The sequence below is a fragment of the Denticeps clupeoides genome, chromosome 18 (genome assembly GCF_900700375.1).
Source record: "Denticeps clupeoides chromosome 18, fDenClu1.1, whole genome shotgun sequence".
In the NCBI taxonomy this organism is placed as follows: domain Eukaryota; kingdom Metazoa; phylum Chordata; class Actinopteri; order Clupeiformes; family Denticipitidae; genus Denticeps; species Denticeps clupeoides.
In genome coordinates, this window is record NC_041724.1 from 17295340 (window position 1) to 17316610 (window position 21271).

The 21271-nt window shown below is 40.8% G+C and overlaps 1 protein-coding gene across 7 annotated transcripts in view; it reads right to left on the reverse strand.

Annotated features, from left to right (window-relative positions):
- Nucleotides 1-317: 317 nt before the first annotated feature.
- The window catches only part of kcnip1a (Kv channel interacting protein 1 a), a 34837-nt gene continuing 13883 nt past the window's right edge, over nt 318-21271 (reverse strand). For 2 of the 7 annotated variants that reach the window (XM_028960771.1, XM_028960774.1), the window contains exons 2-8: nt 9588-9712; nt 5813-5882; nt 5537-5607; nt 5218-5325; nt 5019-5123; nt 4872-4934; nt 318-1777 (exon numbers count right to left, since the gene is read on the reverse strand). In XM_028960771.1, coding sequence (XP_028816604.1) covers nt 1730-1777; nt 4872-4934; nt 5019-5123; nt 5218-5325; nt 5537-5607; nt 5813-5882; nt 9588-9712 — 590 coding nt within the window. In that variant the 3' untranslated portion in view covers nt 318-1729. Of the gene's footprint in view, nt 1778-4871; nt 4935-5018; nt 5124-5217; nt 5326-5536; nt 5608-5812; nt 5883-9587; nt 9713-10922; nt 11031-16488; nt 16612-18545; nt 18669-19207; nt 19516-21271 lie in introns of those variants that run through there. The other 5 variants (XM_028960773.1, XM_028960776.1, XM_028960772.1 and 2 more) reach the window with 5 other exon arrangements.

Here is a 21271-nt window from a genome sequence, read left to right on the forward strand (position 1 = left end):
CTGGTTTTGAGTCCTTGCCAAGTCACTTAAAATCGTACACTTTCAACACAGCTTCATGTTTACTTGCTGACTAATAACTATATCCATACCCAAGTATATTACTGTTATCAAATAGGGCACTACTACAGATGGGGCAGTGGTGGCCAAGTGGGGTAAGGAAGCGGACCTGTAATCAGAAAGTTGCCAGTTAAAATCCCGAACCACCAAGGTGCTGCTCATGTCCCACCGAGCAAAGCACCATCCCCACACACTGCTCCCTGGGTGCCTTTAATGGCTGCCCTCTGCTAACTAAGGATGATGTCTTAAAAGCAGAGGACACATTTCATTGTGTGCACCGTGTGCTGTGCTTGATGTGTTTAACAATGACAATCCTTTAGTTCACTAATCAGTGTTTTTTTCTTTCACCTGTCAGTGGTTTTAATTCTGTGGCCGACTGGTCTACAACTCTTGTTGCAAGAGTTTTGCAATATGCCTCCAGCTGATATGGCAAATGTAACATAAACAATATGTAGTAATATTTCACAATACCTTTAAGTATAGTGTATTTATCATCTAAACAATTTTAAACATTTAATTTCTTAGCTTGTGCAAAATCAATCAGGTATCATTTTTGACTTAACAAATGCTGAAAGAGCTGAATAAATTACGTTCATGACAAACAAACTATTCACAGGACAAACAGGAAACAGGCAGGTTATAAAAGAGGTTGCACAAAAACTACATGCCAACATGTCACATTAACACCATAAACACCACAAGTCTACAGAACAAAAAGGGACACTCAGCGGCAGGACCTGAAGTTGGATATAGAGACTGACCTGGACGTGCTATAGCTTTAGTATTTGACAATAAGACATGTACACATTTAATTGCGGGGAGAGATGCAAAATGACGACAGTATACATTAATGTGTTCCCTATAAGTGGAACAAGCATAAAAACAACACTGAAACAAAACTATACAATATGTAGTTAGGGCTGCTGTTTGATTAAAATAAATGAATAAATGAATTGCATGTTGTGCAAAGAACTAAAATCAAAGTCTTCTAAAATATTTAAAACTATTACAAGTGTGGGAACGAGGCTCAGGGTTTGCATTAAAAGTTATCAACAAAGGCTCTTACCATTTTTATTAAATCGGGTGAAATCATGTGCTTCACATTGTATGCAGTGCAGACTGCAGAGGGTTTAAATTTTTTTTTAACTATTCAATCGCTGAGCAAGCGCAACTCCAATCAAATACAATTATATAATTTCCAAGAAGGTGTTGACTAATCAGTATTGCTTGGGGTTTAGAAAGCTCTGTCGTCATGAGCAAGAGACAATGACAGGTTGCTCCTCCTGTGCTCACTGCACAGCAAACATGCCCAAGTGTAAATGTGACACATACATGGGATTGTGCAGCAAATGCTTAATTAAGGGCATTGGTTTTCATTTAACATGTTAAATATTTTAAATGAATCACAGCTATTGACATGTTATTTTTGACAGCCCTATATATAACACAAGAAAATTGTGGTTTGGGGGTAGGTAAATCCTGATTGATCATTACCATGGTAATATAATGTAAAATCTTCACGAGTTGGGGTCAACTTCAGTACTTAATTACCACATGATTTCTATGGTGTTGCTGGAAGGATAGAAAAGCAGTCTCATTGATTTCCAGTTCTTCAGCTTCATCCCATCCTCTGTTTTGCTTTCCATATGCATATCAGACATTGCTCATTCTTCTATATGACATTTTCAAAGAGCTGTAGAGATCTCATGATGTTGTCATCCTAGGCAAAAAGAGAATAGGTTTGACTTAGAACCAATGGCAGTCTGTCAATAAGAGGTGATGGGGCGCTGCCCCACTAGTCTCACATGAAGAAAAAGATCACAATTATTTTTTTTAGAAAAACAAGAAAATTTAAATAAACGAGCTATACATTATACAGATTGTTTAAAAATGTTCACTCTCTCATTTAACACAATAGATAGTGCGACATTTCATGTTCCTTTGGGGTGCAGAAATCTTTATGCTATTACTGGTACACACACTGGAACCCCCTCCAATACAATGTATAGGAGAATCTTTGGGCACAAAATTTTTTGTCCAAACCCCGAATACAATGTCAAAGTTACAGCTCTGCTCAGGAAATTCACATGGAAACGTCTTGCCAGTTGCCAGACAAATAACAATAATCATATTTGTACAATAATTTCACCTCTTCATTTATTTAATTAGTATGACAAGTACAGATCTCTGTTTTCATCTGGCTGCACATACGCACTTGGCTTGGTTATGCGCAGTCATCCCACGTGCGCATAAATCAGCCAATCAATGCAGGCAGGGATGGTCCAGCCTGTTTTATGCTTTGTGAGAGGCTTCTCCCCAGCTGATGCCAATAATGTCATCCTGTGCAACAGCCAATGTCACCCTTATCAAAAACCACAACTGAACTTAGGGCGTAACAGATAGGCTCTGTGAGACATATTCATTTCAACAAGTTCTCACGCTCACGCGGCACATTTCTCATGCTTGGGAGTTATTAACTTTACCACACAGAAATTCCTACAGTGTGTTTTACAAACAAATCAAAGCTTTCAGTTTTAAATGTGTTCCATGATTGCGCTGATAACACACAAACTCCAGATCCCATAATGCAAGATCCTTACCGAACAAGATCCAAGATTCAGTACAAATGAATCAAAGCTTTCCATGAATGCATAGCAGAGTGCATGCACAGATTATGGTCATGACTCCTATGGGTCCACCATGTAAACATGGGGCATGTAGGACCCTCTGTGGCAAAAACAAATAAAAACATGTCGTTCAACTCTTCCAAATGCTGATGTGATGCTGGTGCTTTTTGGACTGTTACCCTGATCTTGGTTCTGTTTTGGTACACACACCCCAACCGAGCCTCCAGCATGCTGATTTGGACAAAAAGATGGAATACCTTTGCCTGCTTACAGACATCTCTCTTTGCCTGATGATTTGGACTAACTGCTTCAGAGAATCACCTATTTTGACCTCTCATCTCTGCACATGTCACGATCCGCTCTGAAATGGGGTTACTCCGGTCCGGGATCAGTTTCATTGTTGAACAGTTTCATTGTTGTCATGTGAAATGTTCCCTAATCGTTTTCACCTGTGTTAATTGTATAAAACTGCCCTGTTCATTTCTGTTCACTGTCAGGTCTTTAACGTTATGTTCTGTGTTCACCACTGTCAACGTCTCGGATGTCTCCCGTCCTGTGATTCACCATTAAACCCCTGTTTCGTGATGTCAGGTGATAGCGTCCTTCATTCCTCGTCTCCTCGTCACTCTTCGTCCTCCTCTCCATACACCTGCCGTGTCATGCCGGCGTGGACGTGACAGCACAAGCCTTTATTAGGACGTTTTAACCTGCTACAAACTCTGCCTGTTCTCTCAAAGTTCACTCTCCCACAGATTCTCCCACTCTCCCTACAGTGCAACTCCCCACTCAGTTGCATGCCCCACCCAGCATTGATTCACCACGACTCACCATGCCTGCTCCCCACACAGCTGAATGCACTACCCGCCCAGCACGGCTTCACCATGGTGTACAGCACCTGCTCCTCATTCAGCTGCATGCACCAGCCACCCAGGATGGGTTTACCAAAGCATACCATGCCTGCACTCCCCACAGCATGACTTTCTCCACCGCGTACCACACCTGTTCCTTACTCTGCATGCACACCTCACCCAGCATGATTTCACTACTATGCACCATGTCCTCTCCCCACTCAGCTGCATGCACCAGCCGGCCAGCATGGCTTTACAACGGTGTACCCCACCTGCTTCTAACTCAGCTGCACACACCAGCCACCCGGCATGGCTTTACCACAGCATACCATGCCTGCGCTCCCCACAGCATGACTTTCTCCACCGCGTACCACACCTGTTCCTTACTCAGCTGCACGCACACCTCACCCAGCATGATTTCACTACTATGCACCATGTCCTCTCCCCACTCAGCTGCATGCACCAGCCGGCCAGCATGGCTTTACAACGGTGTACCCCACCTGCTTCTAACTCAGCTGCACACACCAGCCACCCGGCATGGCTTTACCACAGCATACCATGCCTGCGCTCCGCACAGCACGACTTTCTCCGCGGCGAACCGCACATTTTCCTTACTCAGCTGCACGCACGTCCCACCCAACACAGTTTCACTACTATGCACCGTGTCCTCTTCCCACTCAGCTTCATGCACCACCCGCACAGCATGCCTTTCCCATGACGCACCGTGACCGGTCAACCACAACCACCACCCGCCCAGCACGGCTTCACCATGGTGTACTGCACCTGCTCCTTACTCAGCTGCATGCACGCCCCACCAAGCATGGTTTCACTACTATACACCATGTCCTCTCCCCACTCAGTTGCATGCACCAGCCGGTCAGCGCGGCTTTACAACGGTGTACCCCACCTGCTTCTCACTCAGCTGCACACACCAGCCACCTGGCATGCCACCTGACAACACACCGCGCCTGCTGCCCACTCAGCTGCATGCACGTCCCACCCAGCATGGTTTCACTACTATGCACCATGTCTTCTCCCCACTCACCTGCATGCACCACCCGCACAGCAAAGCTACACCACAACAAACCACACTCGCTCCTCACTCAGCTGCATGCACCACCTTCCCCACATAGCTTTACCACAGAGCACCATGCCCGCTCCCCACTCAGCAAAGCTTCACCACGATGCACCACGATGTCTCATATGCCCCCCTGACCCAATCCTGACAATTACAACCTGTGCCCCTCTATATATGTGTGTGTGCGTGCATGTGTGTCTATATATAGACTATATATATATAACTAATTTACTTATTTACTTCCATTTACACATGACTGACCTCTTGGCAGGAGAATATGAACTCATCAAGGGTCACTACTCCATCTCGATTTTTGTCCATTTTCTTGAAGGGTTAAGGAAAACAAAACAAAGACTGAAACTCATTTGGGTCATGTTTCGTATGAATTTAAAAGAGAAAGGTTCTAACCTGGAAAAAAGCATCCACATGTTGCTTAGGTGTATCTGTTTTCAGGACTGGGTAGGTGTACTTGCCCATCATATCATAAATTGCTCTAACAATGTCTGTCATTTCCTGAAGAGCACATATGTACATGTAAACGTCTTTGTTACACCACATTATATGCTTTCATTGTCTATATATAGTCAATTCACACAGTTGAGCAAACCTCTTTATTGATATTGCCATCTCTGTTAATGTCATATAGGTTAAATGTCCACTGTAGCTTCTCTCTTGTGGTACCTCTTAATAAGATGGACAGTGCCATCACAAAGTCCTGGGATGGAGGAAAGAAAATAAAGAAATATGGTAGACATCCTTATAAACACAACCAGTACACTGCAGAGCAAGGAAAGCAGAGAAGTCATTATATAAGAACAATCATTTTGTTGCAAGTAGCATCCATGTTGTATCATATTTACATTTGTTATGTGACACGTATTTGAGAATCAGGTGGCGACACAGAAAAACAGTAGAAGGCTGACTACCTCAAATTTGATGGAGCCATTTTGGGATGAGTCAAATGCATTGAACAGGTAGTGGGCATATGTGGTGGCATCTAGAAAACAGTAATGGTGGGTGTAGCACAAACAAGACCAAAAGCATTTTTTATGTAATTTTAAAGAAGTTGATTGATATAAATTATATCAATGAAAATAAAATAAAACAACCATGAACAATATATAAAATCCTTGCAGTAAGACACAACGAGCCGAACATGTTCAGATGACATACATATTTAGCACCGTTAAAGAGACACAAACCTCCGTGTGGAAAAAACTGGGAGTAAATGTGTTTGAAAGTGTCTTCATTCACTGCTCCACTGGGGCACTCCTGAAGCAGGAAAAGAAGATGTGAAGAAAAGGTGGAGTGAGGGGAGAATATTTAAAAGATGAATCCCACACACACACATGCACAGATAGCATTTAGCCCCCGAGGAAAACAGAGAGGTTTTATAATTTTTTAAGTGTTTTAAATGTGTAATGTGCAATGCGTTGTGGTTACAGATTTATCTTTAACCACGGTGTGCACAGAATCTCTATATGCCAATAATTTTGTATTTATTTGGAATGTGTTTTTAATTTAACTTTTTTCTTTTTTATATTTTTACTTTGTAATGGCAGAGGCTCATCTGTTGTTGTGGATCTGAGCTTTGACCTGTGTAGCACAGCAGATTGATATGTGTATCAGTGCAATTATATGTATGCTGTATTTTTGTTTATGGGTTGGGAGTGCTTGTATTTTGGTTTTATTTACTTCTTCCTGTTATGACAACTGAGTTTATAGTGTCAAGCTTGTGCTGCATCTGTTTTACTAAAAATGACCAGTATGTTTCTCCATAAATTGAGGGTGAGTTGATATTTCTCACGGGAAGTCTTGTGGGAGCAGAGAACGGTGATTTTCCGGAGAAAATCTCCATCTGAATTATATGTACCAGGGTGGTAGTAGCCTAGTGGCGGGGCAGTGGTGGCCTAGCGGTTAAGGAAGCGGCCCCATAATCAGAAGGTTTCCAGTTCAAATCCCGAACCGCCAGGGTGCCACTGATGTGCCACTGAGCAAAGCACCGTCAACCTGCCACCAGCACCATACACTGTTCCCCGGGCGCCTATCATGGCTGCCCTCTTCTCAGTTAGGGTGATGGGTTAAATGCAGAAGACACATTTCACTGTGTGCACCGTGTGCTGTGTATCACAATGACTTTACTTTTTTAAATGGATAACACACTCACCTTTTAACCAGAAGACCTAGGTTCAAATCTCACGTACTACCATTGTGTCCCTGAGCAAGACACTTAACCCTAAGTTGCTCCAGGGGTACTGTCCTTGTCACTACTGATTGTAAGTCACTCTGGATAAGGGCGTCAGATAAATGCTGTAAATATGTGTATATTTTCAGGTGGTGTACCTGAGGTGCAGTGGCATCAAAAAAGGAAAATAAATATATGTGCCACCAGTTCAACCTCTCCAGTGTTGTCCTTGGAGTGCTAAACTTTCTAAAGTTTGGATACCAGCAGTTGTTGCCCTGGATTTCATTTCAATGTCATTTTGCATTGTGATAATTTCATTAGGATTTGTGAGGAAAGTTCCACAGGTCACAACGTTGCAGCCTGCAAACAGACAGCAGTTGTAGCCTGATATTAAATGAGTTCACAGAATTGACCATGTTAGTTATATGTTTCTCCTTTCCCTGCAGCTCCAAAGTAAGTTCTTTCTTTATTTAAGGTAGCTGTCATGATCCGGACTGGCAGGGGTTACTCCGGATCCGGAGTCCATACCGGAGTTTCATGTTCGTCTCGTGTAATGTTCCATGATCGTGTTCACCTGTTGTCTATTTATATAATTGTATAAAACTATCCTGTTCGTGTCTGTTCGCCGTCGGGTCATTGTGCGTGTTTATGTTCCCTTGTCTCGTGTAGTTTGTATTAAACCCCTATCGTGTGAAGTTGTGCGTATGCGTCCTCCTTCATCGCCATGTCCAGCCCACTTGTGTCAGAATGAGCAGACCATGTGGACGCAGCTGATCGACGCCCCGCTGAGATCCAGGGAGCCGTGGTTCGTCGGGAGGACGTCTGCCCCACAGTTCCATGTCCAAAGTTCCATGTATGGATGTCCCCCGATGCCGCTATCTCGTCCGGATTCCAGCGACGCACCTCCAGTTCCACGCCATGATCCACGTCATGTTTTATCAGTTCCCCAAGCGTGACAGACTCTCGGCGGCCTACGAAAGCTACCGTGGGGTCGAGAGGATCTGCCACGCTGTCCATGTTCCCCCTGGCGATTCCGGAGGCGGGGAGTACCGACGAATTCGTGCGACCGGACCTCGTTGGCCTACGAAAGCTACCGTGGGGTCGAGGAGACCAGTCGCGCAAGGAAGCCTAGGTCGCAGGTCAATGATTGACTTTGTAGTCGTATCATCTGATCTGCAACCATATGTTTTGGACACTAGAAAGACTACCAATCGGCTCGAAAGAGGTTCTGGCAAAGCATCCTACACCTCAGGAGAGGAAAGCAGCAACTCGCTCACACTGTTTACAGCTACACAGTGATGGAGCTCCGGGGGTGGATGAGATCCATCCTGGGTATCTCATGGCTATGGATGTTGTAGGGCTGTCGTGGTTGACACGTCTCTGCAACATTGCGTGGACATCGGGGGCAGTTCTGGTGTTTTCCCTGTTTAAGAAGGGGGAACAGAGGGTGTGTTCCATCTATAGGGGGATCACACTCCACAGCCTCCCTGGAAAGGTCTACTCCAAAGTACTGGAGTGGAGGGTCCATTGAGGGGGCATAGGAGTTTGCCCAACTAATCCACATGTGTTTTGTGGATTTGTAGAAGGCTTTTGACCGTGTCCCCAGGGGCACCCTATCAGGCTCTGACCTTCAGCTCTTGCTGGGTAGGTTCGTAGCTGAGTGTGAAGTGGGGATCAGCACCTCCAAATCTGACACCATGGTTCATGACCGGAAAAGGGTGGCTTGCCAACTCCAGGTAGGGAGAGAGGTCTCCCTAAATTCACATTTATTTTCATATGTCGAGCATTTGCATCTCCTTTACACCTCGTGCCACAACCAGTTGATTGCTGCAGAGATGACTGTCCATCTCGAAGGTTCTCCCTTTACTCCATAGAGAAGCAGTGGGCACTTGGGGCAGTGGTGGCCTAGCAGGTAAGCAGGCGGACTCAGAAGGTTACCGGTTCGGATTCTGAGCCACTGAGCAAAGCACTGTTCCCACACACTGCTTTCATGGCTAACCACTGATCGCCAAGGGTGATGGGTTAAAAGCAGAGGACACGTTTTAGTGTGTGCTGTGCATTTTAGTTTAAGCAGCAGATAATCTGCTATTGAGCAAAAAATATCATTCAAAGCAGTGTCCAAAACCCTATTTGTATTTTAATAGCAAAAATCTGACTTTACACCACAAAAAAGCTGTGCTCTCTTAATTATTGATAAGTGTCATCTTAATTTAAAAATGCACGGGCACAAGATTTATAGTGGATTGATATTGTTTATTTGGTTAAGGTGAACGAATTTTGGACCATGTAAATGTATGAGCATCATTGTTCCAACCAATTATAAAGGACCTACTAACTATACAGTATAAAACAAAAATTGTATATTAACCATTAAAGTATCTTTAATTATGTCACGGGACCAGAAAGTGAGTGCGTGTTTGCAGAAACAAGTGGGATTGGACGCAAGGAGGTAGGTAAGTTTCCAGTTCAATATGCGAACAAAGGCAGGCGTGAGCCACAACACCACACAGATGTTGAGTTCGCTTTCTAATAATAATAATAAATAATAAAGTGAAATGATTGTCACATGTGATACACAGCAGTACAGCACACGGTGCACACAGTGAAATTTGTCCTCTGCATTTAACCCATCACCCTGAGTGAGCAGTGGGCAGCCATGACAGGCGCCCAAGGGAGCAGTTTGTGGGGACGGTGCTTTGCTCAGTGGCACCTCAGTGGCACCTTGGCGGATCGGGATTCAAAAGTGTGGCAGCAGGACACAAGAATAAAGGGAAATAAAGAACAGGCCATACGTTCTTGAAGCCACGGTATAGCACTTGCAGCTCCCTCTTATTGAAGTTGGTCTGGGCCTCCAGCTTCTCCAGGCCCTCTGGTCGATGGCAGACCATGGTCATCTCCAGATCATCATCCAATTTATCTATAAAAACACACAGAGAGTCTGTGACTACCTTTGTGGGGATCTGTCCTGGCACTGGGTCCTCCTCACAAAATCGGACATATTATGAATGACATATATTTCCTGAGTAACTGTTGACATGGATTCAAAGTCCTTTAAGGTCAGACACAGTGCACCAACAATGAAACCGATTTATCCCAAATCACCAGCCATGCCCACAAGCTTTATAATATAGAAAGCAGGCCAGTAGCAAATAAAGTCTTTCTGCTCCTCCATAAAGAGTGGAACTGGATTACAGAGACTGAACGTCCCAATGCAGCTGTGTGAGTCCCCTGGGACACCCCGTCCCATTTGACCCCAACATTAATAGCTAATTAAACAGGCAGAGGACACGGTCACTTTGAAAAAATATGCTGTTACTCAGAAACTTATATAGGATGTAGGTGTAAAAAACAGAAAAAGGTGAAGTACACACACACATGAACACGCTAGCTTTTATAGAGTGAGCATAAGACATTTATATGTTATATCTTATCCTGTTTTATGATCATTTCTTTATCTTTCCTCTGCAGGAAAAAATCTCACTTTTATAAAATGTCAGGTCCATACACACATGCTCAAACAAACAAAGGAAGCCCTAAATTGCACATAATAAATAATATATTTAAAAATACACATAATTAATATATATTTTGAAATTGATTCATTTGGCCTTATGAGAAACACAATGACAAAACAATAAGTTTTTTTGTTTCACAATTAAATGTTTTCACATTTAATTGTAGACTACTAGAACCCAGATAATGATACTTGTAAAACTAGAACTCTGCTACAGATCTGTAAGGCCACTAAAAGTTGGAACATCAAATTTGAAAAGTAATTGCATGGCAACATTACTCAATGGCATATTTTTACACCTAATGTAGGAAATAATTGACAACAAAAACATGTATACTGCATATTGTAAATATATATATAATCAAACATGTCATTTTAACCACCACAGACTGTCTTTCTTCATTATTCAGCAAATACACATGCGTACCAATGGGTTCTTGAAATGTCTCTGTGTAGCTCAGTTAAGGAGTAACATTTTGCTATATTTTAGGCAGGTATAAAAGCTACTTTTGAAAGAAATTGCATGCCTGGCTGGAGCACACAAAGGTAGAGGAGCCTATCTGACTGTAAGACAGGTCAAAAATATATAGAAATAAATTGTTCCACACTGTACCTTCAGTGTTTATGAGCCCCAGGGTATGCAGGAGTTTCAAAGCAGCACACAGCAGCATGACAATGGCTAACGTGTGTAGTCCTTCCCCTTCCCCCTCCTCCATCTTCATAAAACTGCTACCTCAATGTCCTGCTCGACCCTGCAGCCTCCTATTCCAAAGTCCTGCCAGATGTGAACTAATGACCACTATATGAACCTCATTTACTGCTCAAAGCCCCACCTCCTTCCCTTTCCCCTTCAGTTTACCTCTGGCTCTACCTTTCGAGGTGTACCTCACCAAAGAAAAATGTCATAGGTCAGAAAATTGAGTCCGTCATTTTTAAAACACTGTTATTAAGGTCAGCATTTAACTTATTGGTTCTCAGTTCATGACATTTTTTTTATCTTGTTTAATTACAAGGGTTCATCTTTGTGAAGATTTACTGTCTTTTTAGCAAAAGTTGCAATAGTTGCTGTGCCTCACTGGGAAATGGATTCTTAACTAGCTGTAATAATTACATATGAAAAGATAAATAATGTTAAAAAGTGAAAGTGACTGCAACCTTCTGATTTCGGGTATGCTTTTTTCCACTGCCACTAAAAAATAGTAGACAAACTTCTGTTTGTGTGTGGTAATATTATTAAAATCATGTAATAATCATTTAATGATCAATATGTGTATACTAGGGTTTTTAAAATTGAAGAATCTAAATATTTAGTAAATGTTGAGTAATATTACCTGGTTTTGCCCTATTCCAATGTGAAATAAAGGCCAGCATATTGCGCAGTGACTGTAAACAAGCAAGAAACCACACAATATGTGTGCATAACAATGAAACAAATAAAAAAATTCTAAGAATCCAGTGTGAAAAACACACATACCCCAAATATTAAAGTCAGCTAATCATTTCCATTATAACTTAAACAGTCTTTCAGCTGTCATTGCATAGTTTGAGTTTAATGTGACTTTAATGGTGAAGCAATGTCTCTAATATTTTTATTAGTGCTTTCAAGATACACAAAAAACACAAATCAGTCAGTTTTGTGAAAATTATGAATCATGATTAATAATATTCATATAAATGTTAATGTGGTTATTAACACAGTAATCAATTAAATTGACATTAACTAACACATTTTGGCAGGCTTCATTTTTTATTATATATAAATTAAGTTTATTATTTAATATTTATGGATTTATTTGCTTATAATTATATAATAAGTTATTGATTTGTAGAAAAGATTTATTATGTGAAAATAGGACTGATCTCTCTTTTTCAGTCTCACTCTACACTTCCTCTTCTCACCCACCCACCCCCTCAGTAATAACCAAAGCTCTCATCTCAGTAATCCTCTCTTGTTTAGCATAATCTGTATTAGCATAACATGGATATTACCATGGTGATGACGAGTGGTCTTGCATGACTTATTATTGCTGCACTCATCCCAGTGAGAACCGAATTTCAAATTACAGTTGAGCCCATGCAGTCAGATAGAAATAACCCAGAGAGATCAGACCTGTCCAGCACAATCAATTGAGGCTTACCAACATGCCCATGCATCAGACATTTTATTACAAACAATACAAATGATCCAAAACTGCAGAGGACCCGGCCATAGGGCCAGCAGACATTTACATCTTGGATAATATTGGCATGCTGGATGTAACCAGGCAAGATGGATTCTAAAAATACAATTAATATTCAACATTAATGTAACATCATGATGGAGAGGATCCACGCAGACATAAAACAAACCATCCGGGGGTGTGACATGTGACTCAACAGACCAGCATTCATTCATTTACTCACTCATTCGCTCAGCTCACACACAGCCCTCCTGGGGTGAGAGGAAAGTGTGATTTAAAGCATCAGACGTTTGTGTGTGATATGTCTGTCAATATTTATTATTTGAGACTAAATGGTATTTTTCCACACTTCTGCTACATCACCAATAAGAGGTTGGTGTGCAGAGATGGCTCCCATGTGCAAACCAGCATTTCCATAAAGTGTCAATGAATCATTGACACAAACAAATATTAAATATTTAAATAAATAGAATATCAACAAATTAAATCAATAGTAAAAAGGTGACTTGCAAATGGTAGAATTCCTTAATCTGAAAACTCAAAAACTCAAAATAGATGACTCTGTCTCACTTCCTATTGTTAAATTGGAGGAGGATCTATCAGTCAGCTCATACCACAATTTACTTTACTTTACTTAGCAGACTTACAAGAGGAAAATTTTTCCAGTATCAGATTTGTTTAAAAACAATTAAATTGGTATTTCTAGTCATTCTACAATTAATACAATATAAAATTCTGCATAGAGTGGACTTTATAGGCCAAAAGATGACTCAATGTTGGGGTGGTTGTAGTATTGCCTGGGCCTCATACATGTTGGCTTCATGTTGGCGAGCGGGGATGGGGCTCCCCACAAACACTATTAACCACTTACATGGAGAAATCTTGTGGCCGCATTCACACACACTGGTGTGCACCCAGGGCTACACATAATGGCTCACACAGGTAGACAAATACGAACTCACCAACACATTGTCTGGGGCAGCCAAAATGTCTTGTATTTTTAATACTGTGTGCTGTTTATTATTTATTTTTTACTGTGATTTATACAGATTCTGATTTTTATTGTGTTTTTGTGCTGTTTCATGAATGATGTACCATGAATGATGATAGCACAGATACACATAAATACATTCAGCTCAAATATTCGCCTGAGAGAAAAGAAGGAAAAGTATATTGGCTGATACTACAAGTAGAGAGACATGCAGCAAATCAGAACTATCAGCTTAATCCTCACAACAACAAAAAACAATAGAAACACCTTCACTCGAGCTCAAGCTGAAGGGTAAACTATTATTGACAAATTATTGCGAAAAGGCTATGAATACTCATGTACGGAAAGTATTTCCAGCACAAACCTTTTTAAACAGTTTGTTATGTAAGCTTTTTTCCAAAATGGATTAGATGCCATTTTTTACTTAGAATTCTACATGCAACACGCCATAATAACAAAGTGTAAAAAAGTTTACTAGAGGTTTGGGCAAAAATAAAAATTTTTAAATGAGAAATCAATTTGCTCAATTTGTCGATACACCCCAATTACAGTCTACAGTCTACGGCCAGATTTGAAGACTCAAACAAATCTTCTGAAATGTTTCGACCCAATCCAAATGAATCCTGTACTGAATTCTTCAGAGTGTAACAGCCAAACTTTTGTCCATCATCAGCATACAACTTAGAATGAGGAAGCTCGAACAGCAAGCGATCAAGAGCAAAAGACACAAAGAGGAAGACTGAGTGGAAACTTTTCCTCATTTCTTTCCTTCATTTTAGACATAATTTCTCACGATGCCTCCATAATTCATTCTCTGAAAAAACTAGCAAGCATGAAAAAAAATTAAACTAGTTCAGTATTTTTAGTTTGTTTTTAGATCCAAACTGCCTTAATTTCTGTTTAATTAAAACTTGCATTTGTACTTGTGTGTAGTGTAACAGTTATCATAAGGTTTTGCTTTGAATTGTTCAGTTTAATATTTTCTCCATGCTATAAAAAGATTCCAGAGAGGCATTTTCATAGTCTTAACCTATACCTATGGTCTAGAACTTCCTTTTGATTAGAAAAAAATGACCCTACTTACACATTTTTGGACAAACTCAACTGCAGAAACATTTTTCACCTCTTATGAATACTTCAGGTGCATAAATTAGAATTTCTTTCCTCAATACTTCAATTCTTCACAAGCAATCTGACAACACTGCCCAATCTGGCAACACTAAGTTTTACAACACCAATAAGGCAAATACGTTATTAGTAGTTTTATTTAAGAATTGCGATTGGTGAACTAGTTAATATTGCATTCTTGAAAGTGTCTAATATTTTAAGAGTATCATATCATGTCCAGAATATGCCCCTTGATGTTCACCTTAACTGCTTTCTGCTTTTTCTTTTAATCTGGTTTCTAAGACACACAAAGAAAATGACCCCAATGCAACTATCCAACTTAATAAGTACTTTCACACCACTAAACACATGACATTTAAGTGCAGCATGCAAAGTGGGAGGAAGAGAGAGAAAATAGAGGGGTGACAAGACCTAGAAATAAGGATTAGTGTGGAGGGAGAGACCAGAAAGAGAAAGGCAGAGGAGGGAATGATAATGCCTAGACAGAAGATGAAGTTGAGCCTAGGAGCAAGGATGAAAGCAGAAGAGGGATGGAGGCCTGGGGAAATATTAACGTGTGAAAGAGACAGAAAAAAAGAGAGAATGCAGAGGAAAAGAGAGAGGCTGCAGATTAAGACTTGTAGCTGGGGGGAGTGCAGAAATGGAATGGAGAGATGGAAGATTGAGGACAGCTCAAATATTTGCCAGAGAGAAAAGAAGAAAAAGTATATTGACTGGTACTGCAAGAAGAGCAGTATTAATAGCAGCTTAATCCTCACAACAGAGAAACGTAAGAAACACCTTCACTAGAGCACAAGCTGAAGGGTAAACTACAGTGAATCCGGAAAGTATTTCCATCATATATCTTTTTCCACAGTTTATGTTAAAGCTTTATTCCAAAATTGATTAAATGCTAGTTTTTACTCAGAATTCTACATGCAACATGCCATAATGACAATGTGAAAAAAAAAGTTTACTAGAGGTATGGGCAAATTTATTAAAAATGAAATCACATGTACATAAGTATTCATTTGTCGATGCACTCCTTAAGGGACAGCCTCAAGTCTTTTTGAATATGATGTCACATGCTTGGCACACCTATCCTTGGCCAGTTTTGCAAATTTTCTTTGCAGCACCTCTCAAGCTCAGGTTGAATGCACAGCCATTTTAAGATATCTTCAGAGATGTTTAATCGGATTCAAGTGTGGGTGCTGGCTGGACCACTCGAGGATATACACAGAGTTGTCCTGAAGCCACTCCTTTTATTTCTTGGCTTGAAGAGTGCTCTGGAGCAGGTTTTCATCCAAGAAGTCTCTGTACATTGCTTCAGTCATCTTTTACTCTATCCTGACTTTTCTCCCAGTTCCTGCAGCTGAAAAACATCCCCACATCATCATGCTTAACTGTAGGGATGGTGATGAGCGGTGCCTGGTTTCCTCCAAACATGACAACTGGCATTGTTATACAGAACGATGTGTGTCTTTCCCAATCATGTCCAATCAATTCAATTAAGCAGAAACATCTCAAGGATGATCAGGGTAAACAGGATGCACAGGAGAGATCAATTTTGAGCTTCCTGGCAAAGACTGTGAATACTTATGAACATGTACTTTCTTAGTTTTTTATTTTTAATAAATTTTCAAAAACCTCAAGTAAAGTTTTTTCCAAGTTGTCATTGTGAAAAATTATGTAATACTGTCACGGTACCAGTGCAGTACCAGAATGTGAGCGCGTGTTGGACAAAATGACAAAAACCCCGGTTGGCAGGTAAGTTTCCTCCGGTTAAATTAGCTAGCTTGCTGGCATGGGCCGCAACACCACACGGATGTTGTCGTTCACATTTTAGGTTGAATTGGGAAGGGACAGGATGAAGGGGAAGAGTGGAAAGGTGAGGAGATTACCAGGATCAATCTTACGAGTTGAGGTGAAGAAGGAGCCGAGTAGAGTGTACGAATGCCAATTAATGACTGTGCTGACAGTGGCCATCTTGTCAATTTATAGGAGTCACGTTACCTCATCTTCGTGTTGCTCCCGGTCACATGGATGGAATCATGTGACGAATACATTATGGAATAGGACTGTAACATAAAAAAATTTGGAAAAAGTGATTCACTGTGAATACTTTCAGGACGCATAGTTTGAAATCACATTTTTATTTGCAGTTCTTTTTTTATTTTCAAATTACTTTTTAAATTTAAATTAGCAATGTGTAAGAATTTAAAACATCAAAGACTTGCAACTTGATGTTTTGATGTTATAGTATGTAAGCAACTTATTGTGTCACAAAGATCTTTATACTGTTTTGGTATGCGTGTGGATTACACATGTGTGTGGCCTCACACACATCTCTTTACAGAAACTGTCTAAATCCTTTAGGTATCTTAGCTGCTGCTTCAGCTCCATCAAAAGATTTTCTGTAGAATAAAGGGTCTAAAGACTGACAAGGCCACTCCATCAACTAAATGCATTTCTTCTTTAGCCATTCTTTTGTTGTCTTGCCGGTATGTATTGAGTCACTCAGTGTTCTGATTGAGATCTATCCAAGATTATACAGTATGTTGCCCATCAGTTGTACCTTCAATGCAGTGAAGTAGTCTTTCAGCACAGCACACGGTGGACACAGTGAACTTTGTCCTCTGCATTTAACCCATCACCCTGAGTGAGCAGTGGGCAGCCATGACAGGTGCCCGGGGAGCAGTGGCACCTTGGCAGATCGGGATTCGAACCGCATCCTTAATCGCTAGGCCACCACTGCACCTGGTAGCAGAAACATACCATCAAAGTATAATTCCTCCACCTATGTGATTGACTGTGGGTCAATCTTCTTCAGGTTATGCTTAACAGTCCTCAGTCATTATCTTGTTGGAAGGTAAACCTTCAGCCCAGTCTGACATGCATTGTGAGCTGTAAGGTCTTATATAGACAGGTGTGTGGCTTTCCTAATCAAGTTCAGTCAGTATAATCAAACACATCTGGACTCAAATGAAGGTGTAGAAGCATGTCAAAGAGTTTAAATGGACCACATCTGAGTTAGCTATACGAGTGTCACAGAAAATAGTCTGAATACTTAGACCCATGTGATATTTCAGTTTTTCTTTGTTAATAAATCTGCAATAATGTCAACAAATCTGTGTTTTTCTGTCAATATGGGGTGTTGTATGTAAAAAAAAAAATTAATAGATTTTATCAAATGGCTGCGATATAACAAAGTGAAAAATTTAAGGGGGTCTGAATACTTTCCGTACTCACTGTATGTAAGTGAAAGTGAATTGAATGTCTTTGTGAGTGTGTGTGGAGCTGGTGCTGTGCTCAGTGGCATCTCAGTGGATCAGGATGCGAACGGGCAACCTTATACAGGCATACATATACAGGCATATAACCAATCTGTTGGAGTCCCATGAGTATTGATATTGAACAAATGGAATATAAATATGACAAGACATTTTTACATAGACAGTTGTTCAGATGTCATGAAGTTAAATGTTAATTTGTGTCACTATTGATGACAGAAAAACTAAAAATGTTATATTTGTAAATCAAGAACATTACTGGCAAATCGTAAAAATTACTACTACTACTTTTCAATTTGTAGTTGCTGTGGATAAATTGTCATCAGGTCCAGTCTCAGTCAGTTCATGCCACTCATACACCACAAATAGCAAGAAAAACATTTCTATTTTTTGTAAGCCCAGAATCTCTCAGTATGTCTCAACGAGTTTTAACATGTTGATCATTGACCATCATTAACACCTTCAGTTTATACTGACCACAAACCATACTCCGTAGGATTGTCTCACTGCACCTCATCTACATTAGAATTGCTAAAAAAATCCATCATTTATATGCATTCATTTACATTACATTCCTAATTCTGTTAAATGCCAAGATATCACAGATAAATGAGAGATAGAAAAACAAACCACATGACAAAAAGCAACAACTATTTTTCTACCATCACCTTGTTTGCTGTCTGTTTTTCATGTCCTTCTTGGCATTAGTAACCCCACAACACCACCTCCATACTACACAAACTGCCATCTTTTGTTGCCATGACAACCATGCTTCCAAGGTAACAGGCAAGAATGAAATGAGTGTGTGAGCAGAGTAATAAATACATATACATGCATGTACCCTGAACGCAACCATCACAAAGCCTCGCATTGCATACACAGACGCTCTCACACACACAGAGATTGAAAAAAACACACCCACATCCAGTTATGCGAATGTTTTTCAGCTCTTATTCATAGAACACCTGTTACTCTCATTCATCCTAACTCTCACTATGACAACAGACCTGTCTGAGTTAGAGTATGTCTATGTGTGGCTATTTTCTTTCTATGAGCTGATTATGCATCGTTGACTGCTTGCCTATATGTCAACGCATGTTGATATGAGTAATAATTTAGCATGACTTATAGCTGGATAACTGACTACTGGGACAATGTCAACATTTAAAAATTGAATTTTATGCTTAGTCTGCTAGATCTCTAGCTATGCACACATACATGCATGTTCTTGTCAATGAAATTGTGTGTGTGTGTGTGTGTGTGTGCGCACTGTGTTTACATCTGTTTACCTCAATACATGTGAGTGCCCCTGTGTGTGCATATGCCTTACCTCTGGATGGCCTCCTCTGTCTGGTCTGCATGGTCAATGTCCCCACCACTGCACCCATGTTGTCACCGTGGAAACAAGCCTGTCTGTGCCGGTGCAAGTCAGTCACGTGTTGGACAGATCTCACACTGCCTCTCTCCCTCTTTTTCTTCCTTCCTCAATATCTCCCCTCTTTCTTACACTCGTAGAGTTGCCCCTCCCTCTCTCTCTCTCTCTTTCAGTCACTTGCTTGCTCAGTCAGTGTACTTCATGCATTCTATCCTTCCTTCTCTTTTGAGGTGCTGCCCTCCTTTTCTCCTTTCCTCCATCTCTTTCCGATCTCTGAGTGCACAGAGCTTAGACTCCACCCCTTTTCTCACAGGCACCTGCACATAAAGTAGACTGTACAGATATGCCAAATTCACAATACCTCATATTCAGCGTTTGACCTATTTAAACCCTTTTCATACTCAGAAAGAAAGGTTCAAACAAAAAGCAAATTTTGGATCATGGGTAATTTAGGGAAAGAGAGGAAGAGCAAAAGGCGACAAAAACAGATGGCATGTACTCTATAGAGACTCACTGACACTCTGTGATCAATGTTTCATGCTTTCAATATACCAAAGGTTTTACATACATGTACTATTGTAAAATGTCAAAATTCGTTAATCTTGATGCAATGAGCATACCTTTTTTTGCTTTTATATAGGTCTTTGTGGTCCCCTATTATTATAACTGAAGTCTCTTTCTGGAATTCTGCCATGGTGCAGAATTATACACTTATGTTCCACAATGGGGCAGTGGTGGCCCAGTGTGTACATCCATTATTGGAATGTTGGTGGTTTCGATCCTCAACTGCCAAGGTGCCACTGAGGGTTAAAAGCAGACGACACATTTTGCTGTGTACACTGTGTGCTGTGCTGAGTTTCTCAATGTGCAGTGTTTCACAATGTGCTGTGTTTCACAAATCACTTCACAGGAGAGTTCCACAGGATGCGCCGTTTTGGTGTGTGTCACTTTAAATGAGTATGGGGAGAAGAGAGGTGGGACCAGGAGGAGAGCGGCCTATTGAAGTGAGCAGGCATTCACGGAAATGACTTCATCAACACCATTCACCAACCACAATGTTTGCCACAATCAGGAAGTTCTGTCAGCATTTGTCCAGAAATTTTTTTTAACCCAGTGTTTTTACAGCGTCTCGCATGACGAAAAAAAAACACATTTGTGCTCGTTTTTACATCAATAATCTGAACAATTGGAATGCTTTGCACGTTTGGAAGCCATGACAGTCATTGGTGTTACTATTTTAGGGGAGGGGTGGGAAATTCTCTGGGCAGATAAAGCATGAGAAGAGGGAGGTAACCTGTCCCCTTTTGACTACATAAGGGGAGACATTCCAGAGCCGACTGGAACAGTGAAGCAGAATGGCTAAAGCATGCTGTACACCTATTGCCATTTCTAGCCCCTGCAGGACCATTGACCGGCTGGGAGAACTAGTAATAATGTTAAATAATTTCACAAAAAGAAATTGTCATGATAGGGGACCTTTAATCCACAACCCAGCTTCCCATAACAACATCAGTCCTGCTCCTTCAGTCCAGTCCCTCTTCAGACATTTGTTTCTCTCTCTGCAGTGTACGATGCCAGTGATGGATTCTGTGCTTAATATAGATGCTATGGTGATCTCTCTGTCATTAATTCTTTGCAGTTTTTCCAATTAATAAACACATTCATGCCTTAACCTCCAGGGTGTTCAAGGACAAGGCTACACACCACAAAGCTTGCTACTGCTGCATCTGTCTTCTGATGTTCTGCTTTAATACAATATACTTTAATGCATATACAGTATTGCCATATACAGTATAATAGAATATTTAAAGGGGTTGAGTTACATTCTGGAAGAAATATGTGTATCTTGATAAAGCATGTTTTGTAAAGAAATGTTAAGTTGCACTGTGAAGCTGCCAACAGATGGTGGAAAGTTTTCAGAGAGACACTGATTAGGGGTATGTCTCTATATGCAGTTTTTACTTCATGGCTCCATGTGTCACAGCTGTCCAGACCCCTCCTGAGAAGGATGATTTGACA